Here is a 9,048-nt window from a genome sequence, read left to right as displayed (position 1 = left end):
AATACTTGCAGAGCCGTCTTCCTCTAACTCTAATATCTGTTTGTTACCTTCTTCATCTGCGTTCATCTTCTCAATTGTGCTCAACATGTTAGAACCGTTATCTGTCACAACATAAAATCTTTGTAATTTCAAAATCTTCTAGAACACCCTCCACCAACTTCTGAAGGTAATCACTGGTGTGATATCAGTGCCTGAGTGTCCTTTAATCCGAGGGTCCGTCTTATTGTTTTGTCATTTTCAACCACAAATCTAACATTAATAGCAAAATAATTGACTCTGACGTGTGCCGGCATCCATTTTAAGGAAGACAAAACGTCCTTTCAGAACTTTCTGTAGTTCTTCCTTTTTACATTTGGCCTCAATTATAAGTTTCCTTAGACTAAGTCATTAATTATAACTTTTTGTGAATTGGGACATTTAAACTTGCTTTTTTTTTTTAATTCCAATCTAAATTTAGTACGAGTAGGAGTCGGAGTATTGTTCGCAGACTCCAACTCCAAGTGCCCAAAATTTACTCCGACTCCACAGCCCTGCAATCCACTGCGAGTTCCTCCATCACACCAATCACACGTCACATCCAATCCACTGCCAGTTCCTCCATCACACACACGTCACATCCAATCCACTGCCAGTTCCTCCATAACACCAATCTGTATGGCTGAATTCCCATCAAACACACGTCACATCCAATGTCTGACATCACATACGTGTCAACTGCCACTGGAGGCTCAAATCACCCAACAAGCAAAATCCCATTCATTTCATTGCCCCCCCCCCCCCCCCGTTCATTTCATTGGCCCCCGTTCACATATCAGAGCTTTGTCACCTGAAACTCAAAGTGGATGGAGATTCTTTAGGCAGATTAGAGGCGTTCTCCTTATAGGTCAGCGCCTGTCTCCCAACACCCGCAAAACTGCACTCAGGTGTGAATGGAGACTTCATAAAAGGCAGTTTACCCATCTAAAGAACCACCCCCCCGCCGCCGCCAGATTGCGCTCCCCCCTCTCCTCCGGTAAGGGCGCCCCTGCCATGTCTCCTGGTCTCTGCTTGCCCATCTGTGAGCTAGCGGGGGGGGGGGGGGGGGGGGGGCTGAGCAGATACAAGTCGTCGTCCCCACCCCAGTTGCCACATGTTATGACATCACTTCCAGGCCCCCCTTTCACTTAATCCCCCCCCCCCATGGCCGGTACCAGATGAGACTCAATGGAGCACAGAGGAGAGATGTATAAAATCTTCACATGGGGGGGTGACTATGTCGGAGTGAGAGCGATCATTCTTCCACCATCACTCCTCTGCAATGCTGGGGGGGTACTGAAATCTGTCTCCAATTTATGGACGGGATCTGCAGCATTGGCATGGGGCGCACCCCCCCGGCATATGCGGCATTGGCGCACCCCCCGGGATCTGCGGCATTGGCGCCTGGCGCATCCCCCCCGGGACCTGCGGCATTGGCGCAGGGCGCATCCCCCCCCCCGGGATCTGCGGCATTGGCGCGGGGCGGTCAGGCCGCAGGGCTATGTGGAAACAGAACACAGACTTTGCTCGGAGTCGCACCACAATGCATATTCTCGCAACATACAGCACTTATCTCTGGCAGTGTGTGTGTGTGGGGGGGGGGGGGGGGGATGGGTGAATGGCAGCACAATGCATTAGTCTTTACTACCCCCTGCATTGGGCATACAGCTGACAATTACCTGGCGAATTCGGCCAGCTGCTTTGGATCGGAGAGGTCGATGCCTGGAATTCCCCCCGGAGGAAGCTTCTTCCCGGTCATGTATTCCGAGTAATCGGGAGGAGAATTCTCTCCGATGATTTGCTCCTCCACCACCGTCTCATGGTCAATGTCCTTCTTATCATCTGCAAGACAACAAAGCGTTCATCACACCTCCTTCATTCATCAGCCTACCACAACCTCCTCTAGAGGGCGCCACTCCAGGCCTCGTCTCACACAAGCAGTTTCAATGGTGCAGTGGTCAGGTATGACACCAGATAACTGGACGAGAACATCCCCCACCCCCAACAATGACATCAGAGGCATGAGGCGGATTCTTGCCCCAATATTTCCCCATTCCTGATGTGCATTATGGGGGATCCGCTTCTATTCATGCAAAAGGAGCCCTGACCAAGTACTGAGTGCATCCTATACCGTACATGGACAGACTTCTCCCCCTATACCGTACATGGACAGACTTCTCCCCCTATACCGTACATGGACAGACTTCTCCCCCCTATACCGTACATGGACAGACTTCTCCCCCCTATACTGTACATGGACAGACTTCTCCCCCCTCCACTGTACATGGACAGACTTCTCCCCCTCCACTGTACATGGACAGACTTCTCCACTGTACATGGACAGACTTCTCCACTGTACATGGGCAGACTTCTCCCCCTATACTGTACATGGGCAGACTTCTCCCCCTATACTGTACATGGGCAGACTTCTCATCCTATACTGTACATGGGCAGACTTCTCATCCTATACTGTACATGGACAGACTTCTCCTCCTATACTGTACATGGACAGACTTCTCCTCCTATACTGTACATGGACAGACTTCTCATCCTATGCTGTACATGGACAGACTTCTCATCCTATGCTGTACATGGGCAGACTTCTCCCCCTATACTGTACATGGGCAGACTTCTCCCCCTATACTGTACATGGGCAGACTTCTCATCCTATACTGTACATGGACAGACTTCTCATCCTATACTGTACATGGGCAGACTTCTCCCCCTATACTGTACATGGGCAGACTTCTCCCCCTATACTGTACATGGACAGACTTCTCCCCCTATACTGTACATGGGCAGACTTCTCCCCCTATACTGTACATGGGCAGACTTCTCATCCTATACTGTACATGGGCAGACTTCTCATCCTATACTGTACATGGGCAGACTTCTCCTCCTATACTGTACATGGACAGACTTCTCCTCCTATACTGTACATGGACAGACTTCTCCTCCTATACTGTACATGGACAGACTTCTCATCCTATGCTGTACATGGACAGACTTCTCATCCTATGCTGTACATGGGCAGACTTCTCCCCCTATACTGTACATGGGCAGACTTCTCCCCCTATACTGTACATGGGCAGACTTCTCCTCCACTGTATAAGGGCAGACTTTTCCCCCCCCTACACCGTACAAGGGCAGACTTTTCCCCCCCCCCCCTACACCGTACAAGGGCAGACTTCTCCCCCTATACTGTACATGGGCAGACTTCTCACTAAGACATTTCTCGATTATAAATCCATTTTTTATTGGTCTTATGTAATATTCTCATTTTCTAAGATCCTGAATTTTGGGGGTGTCACCAATATATACCACTCTGTATATAACATCTATATACACCATTCTGTATATAACACATCTATATATAATATAAACCAATCTATATATAATATAAATACACCACTCTGTATATAACATCTATATATCTATATCCACACACCACTCTGTATATACCACATCTACCAGTGCCTTGCGAAAGTATTCGGCCCCCTTGAACTTTGCGACCTTTTGCCACATTTCAGGCTTCAAACATAAAGATATAAAACTGTAATTTTTTGTGAAGAATCAACAACATGTGGGACACAATCATGAAGTGGAACGAAATTTATTGGATATTTCAAACTTTAACAAATAAAAAAACTGAAAAATTGGGCGTGCAAAATTATTCAGCCCCTTTACTTTCAGTGCAGCAAACTCTCTCCAGAAGTTCAGTGAGGATCTCTGAATGATCCAATGTTGACCTAAATGACTAATGATGATAAATAGAATCCACCTGTGTGTAATCAAGTCTCCGTATAAATGCACCTGCACTGTGATAGTCTCAGAGGTCCGTTTAAAGCGCAGAGAGCATCATGAAGAACAAGGAACACACCAGGCAGGTCCGAGATACTGTTTTGGAGAAGTTTAAAGCCGGATTTGGATACAAAAAGATTTCCCAAGCTTTAAACATCCCAAGGAGCTCTGTGCAAGCGATAATATTGAAATGGAAGGAGTATCAGACCACTGCAAATCTACGAAGACCTGGCCGTCCCTCTAAACTTTCAGCTCATACAAGGAGAAGACTGATCAGAGATGCAGCCAAGAGGCCCATGATCACTCTGGATGAACTGCAGAGATCTACAGCTGAGGTGGGAGACTCTGTCCATAGGACAACAATCAGTCGTATACTGCACAAATCTGGCCTTTATGGAAGAGTGGCAAGAAGAAAGACATTTCTTAAAGATATCCATAAAAAGTGTCGTTTAAAGTTTGCCACAAGCCACCTGGGAGACACCAAACATGTGGAAGAAGGGGCTCTGCTCAGATGAAACCAAAATCAAATTTTTGGCAACAATGCAAAACGTTATGTTTGGCGTAAAAGCAACACAGCTCATCACCCTGAACACACCATCCCCACTGTCAAACATGGTGGTGGCAGCATCATGGTTTGGGCCTGCTTTTCTTCAGCAGGGACAGGGAAGATGGTTAAAATTGATGGGAAGATGGATGGAGCCAAATACAGGACCATTCTGGAAGAAAACCTGATGGAGTCTTCAAAAGACCTGAGACTGGGACGGAGATTTGTCTTCCAACAAGACAATGATCCAAAACATAAAGCAAAATCTACAATGGAATGGTTCACAAATAAACATATCCAGGTGTTAGAATGGCCAAGTCAAAGTCCAGACCTGAATCCAATCGAGAATCTGTGGAAAGAACTGAAAACTGCTGTTCACAAACGCTCTCCATCCAACCTCACTGAGCTCGAGCTGTTTTGTAAGGAGGAATGGGCAAAAATTTCAGTCTCTCGATGTGCAAAACTGATAGAGACATACCCCAAGTGACTTACAGCTGTAATCGCAGCAAAAGGTGGCGCTACAAAGTATTAACTTAAGGGGGCTGAATAATTTTGCACACCCAATTTTTCAGTTTTTTATTTGTTAAAAAGTTTGAAATATCAAATAAATTTCGTTCCACTTCATGATTGTGTCCCACTTGTTGATTCTTCACAAAAAAAAATGAATTTTTGTAAAATCTTACCGTAAAATTCCTTTCTCTGAGTCCTCCGACAGTCGCCGCCCCCTTCCAAGTCCTCACCAATGGGTATTGACCTTTGCTCCGTAGGAGTAGCTAGGCAACAAGAATTGTTAATACAAAAGCTTTTGGCATAGACACACCCCTAGGGGCTGTCCCCTCAGTCAATACCTCCCTGCACCAGCATTCCCAACTCAGTTTGGTAGCATAGCAGTAAGAGTACACAAAAAACCCCAAAAGAGGGGCGGGGGGCGGCGACTGTCGGAGGACTCAGAGAAAGGAATTTTACGGTAAGATTTTACAAAAATTCAGTTTTCTCTTACGTCCTCCGACAGTCGCCGTCCCCTTCCAAGTCCTCACCAATGGGACGTCCCAAAGCAGTGCAGACATGAGGGGTGGGAGACGCAACCGTAGAAAGGCAACGCAGTACCCACATCAGAGAAAGGAACCTTACCACAGTAAGAGAACCAACTGGGCAACAGGAAAACGTGCTCAACAGGAGCAACAACCCAGGAAAACAAGTAACCCAGGGGTAAAACACCCCAATAACCAAGGGCCCACAAAAACAAGGGTCCCTAAGAAACTGCCGCACTGAGAACTTTACGGCCAAAGGAGGCATCACCCGATGCCTGAACATCCACCTTCTAGAATTTTGAGAAGGTGTGAACGGACGACCAAGTCGCCGCCTTACACACCTGGGCCACAGAAGCCTGATGACGGTAAGCCCAAGACGTACTCAAAGATCTGGTAGATTGCTCAATGATCTGTCTGATCCATGTGGCGATGGCTGCAGCCGACGCCGCCATGCCCTTCCGAGGTCCCTCAGGAAGGACAAAGAGGGAATCCGACTTGCGAAAAGATTCAGTGGATGACAGGTAAACCCTGATCGCCCGGACAACATCCAAGGAATGTAAGGCAACCTCCTTCGGATGCTTAGGCTTCGCGCAGAGCGAAGGCAAGACAATGTCTTCATTTAGGTGAAATTCCGAGATCCTTTTCGGAAGAAAAGATGGGTTAGGTCGCAGGACCACCTTATCCTTGTGGATCACCAGGTAGGGAGAGTTGCAGGAGAAAGCCGCCAGCTCCGACACCCTGCGACCCGAAGTGATCGCCACCAAAAAGGCAACCTTCTTGGACAACAGAGACAACGAGATCTCCCTGATCTTTTCAAAGGGAGCCGGTTGTAACACGGACAGAACTAAGTTCAAGTCCCATGGAGGCAAAGGTTCCCTCCTAGGAGGGGCCAAATGTCGCACCCCCTGAACAAAGGTGCTAACCAATGAATTAGACGCCACAGGGCGTTGAAAAAGAACGGCCAGCGCAGAAATCTGACCTTTAATCGTGGCCAGCGCCAAACACTGGTCCACTCCAGTTTGGAGGAAAGCCAACACTCTCGACACCGAGTATGAGCGAGGGGAATACCCCCTGGACTCACACCAAGCAAAATACGCTTTCCAAGTACGGTAGTAAATTTTCCCCGAAGAGGCTTTTCTAGCCTTGATCAAAGTGGGAATGACCTCAGGGGAGAGACCCCTATCCTTCAGGACCTAGCTTTCAACAGCCAGGCCGTTAAAGCCAGCGACTGTAAAGCAGGATGGAATATCGGCCCTTGAGACAGGTCTTCTCGAAGCGGCAGATGCCACGGAGCGTCGACTGCCAGATTTACGAGGTCTGCATACCAAGACCAGCGAGGCCAGTCCGGAGCCACCCGAATCACTGTGTACGGTTCCGATGCTAACCTGCGAAGAAGCCTGGACAGTAGCTGAATCGGTGGAAAGGCATACATCAGATGATACTGATGCCAGGGCGCCCCTAACGTGTCCGAGGCGTCTGCCCGAGGGTCGCGCGTCCTTGCCACGACCCTTTCCACCTTATTGTTCAGACGAGAGGCGAACAGGTCCACATCCGGGGAACCCCACTTCGCGCACAACATCTGGAAGACATCCGGGTGAAGGGACCATTCTCCCTGGTCCAGGGTCTGGCGACTCAGATAATCTGCCTGCCAGTTCTCCACCCCCGGAATGTGAACTGCCGTAATCTCCGGGGCGTGCGTCTCGGGCCAAGACAGAATGTCGGCTACTTCCCAAGCCGCTCGGGCACTCCTGGTGCCCCCTTGGTGGTTGATGTAGGCCACCGCGGTGGCATTGTCCGTCTGAACCCGAACTGGACGGCCCCGAAGCCGATCCGTCCACCTCAGAAGGCAAAGCTTTATCACCCTCAATTCCAGAATGTTGATCGGAAGGGAGGGCTCCTCCCCCGACCAAGTTCCCTGGGCGGACTGAACGCCCAGAACACCACCCCAGCCCGACAGACTGGCATCCGCGGTGAGCACCGTCCACGATAATGGACGAAAAGACTTGCCCCCCGACACCGCCGGGGACTGGAGCCACCACAGAAGATCCCTTCTGGTGTTGTGGCTCAACGAAATCCGCAGATCCAGGGATTGCGGCCGCCCGTCCCACTCGGCAAGAATCTCCGCTTGGAGACTCCGCGTGTGAAACTGGGCAAAGGGGATCGCTTCGAAGGCCGAGACCATCAAACCTAGACACCTCATGCACGTCCAGAGAGACGACTGTCGGTTGTCCCTGAGGGACCTGACCTCGTCCTGAAGAGTCCGAAGCTTGTCTTCCGGTAGGAAAACCTTCGCTTGGACAGAGTCCAGAATCATTCCCAGGTAGGGAAGACGAACCGAAGGACACAGAGTCGACTTCGGAATGTTTATGGTCCAACCGAACTCCTGCAGTGTCCGCATTGTGGTGGACAGGTCGGTCACCAGGCTCTGACTGGCATTTGACCTTATCAGGATATCGTCCAGATACCCCAAGACAGCAATGCCCTGTGCTCGCAACAGGGCCAGAACCGGCGCCAGCACCTTGGTAAAAACCCACGGAGCCAAAGCGAGACCGAAAGGTAACGCCACGAATTGGTAGTGATCCTCCGCAATGGCGAATCGAAGGTACCTCTGGTGACCCTCGAAAATGGGGATGTGTAGGTACGCATCCTTCAGATCGATGGAGGCCATGAATTCCCCCGGACTCAGGGCAGCCACCACTGAGCGCAGGGATTCCATGCGGAACTTGCGAACCCGCACAAAGCGGTTCAGAGCTTTCACGTCCAGAATCGGACGCACCTTGCCCTCCTTTCTGGGCACAGTGAACAGATTGGAGTAAAACCCCCGAAATCTGTCCCGATGAGGCACCGGGACCACCACCCCCTGGGCCCGCAGGTCCCGCCCTGCCAGGTGCAGATCCCACAAGCGCTCCGGAGACAGCTGAAGATTTGAGGGAAAAAATCTGCCCGCCGGCCGAGAGAGAAATTCGATCTTGTAACCAGATCGAACGATGTCCTGAACCCATCTGTCCCCAATGCGGGCCAGCCAAGGTTGTAGGAAACCGCGCAGACGTCCCCCCACCCCAGAAACTGGTGAGGGCGCCCCTTCAGGCGGAAGTGGTATGGGAAGTTGAACCGGACTGGCCGGACTTCTGCTTCCCCGCCCACGGCTTCTTCTGGGAGCCTTGGCCTTTGAAGGGTTTGCCCTTGGACTGCGACCGAAAGGCACGAAAGGACCCCTGAGAGGGCCTAGACGAGGAATTCCGTTTACCACGGAAGGACTTATGCTTGTGGGACAGGGGCAGGAGAGTACTCTTGCCCCCCGTAACCCCTTTTATCAGGGTATCCAAAGCCTCGCCAAAAAGGCGAGATCCCGCGTAGGGAAAATCCGCCAGTGTCTTGCGAGAAGATTGGTCGACCGACCAATTCTTCAGCCAAATCAGACGACGGTTCAGTATCGCCACGCTGGACAGGCGCGCAGCCAAGGGAGCTAAATTCAAGTCCGCATCACACAAGTACATGACACCCTGATGGATCTGGTCCACCATAGCCAACGTGGTAGGTGAAGCTGAATCAGCCACTAAGGTGCGCCTGAGCATCTTTGTCCAATCTGCAACAGCCTGCGCCGCCATAATGGAAGCAAAAATAGGCTTCAGCATAGAACCAGCCACCATATAGGCA

General features: G+C 50.4%; 1 protein-coding gene across 1 annotated transcript in view; it reads right to left on the bottom strand.

The window, feature by feature from the left end:
• YY1 (YY1 transcription factor) overlaps positions 1-1,876 on the bottom strand; it is a 12,005-nt gene extending 10,129 nt beyond the window's left edge. Inside the window, exon 1 of the mRNA XM_082242713.1 lies at positions 1,695-1,876. Within this exon, the coding sequence (XP_082098839.1) occupies positions 1,695-1,774 (80 nt within the window). The 5' untranslated portion in view covers positions 1,775-1,876. The remainder of the gene's footprint in view (positions 1-1,694) is intronic.
• Between the last annotated feature and the right edge of the window lie 7,172 nt (positions 1,877-9,048).

The sequence above is a fragment of the Pelophylax lessonae genome (assembly GCF_965119305.1).
Source record: "Pelophylax lessonae genome assembly, chromosome: 13".
Classification (NCBI taxonomy): domain Eukaryota; kingdom Metazoa; phylum Chordata; class Amphibia; order Anura; family Ranidae; genus Pelophylax; species Pelophylax lessonae.
The sequence above is the reverse complement of the archived record's forward strand: the minus strand, read 5'-3'. Positions and strand labels throughout refer to the sequence as shown.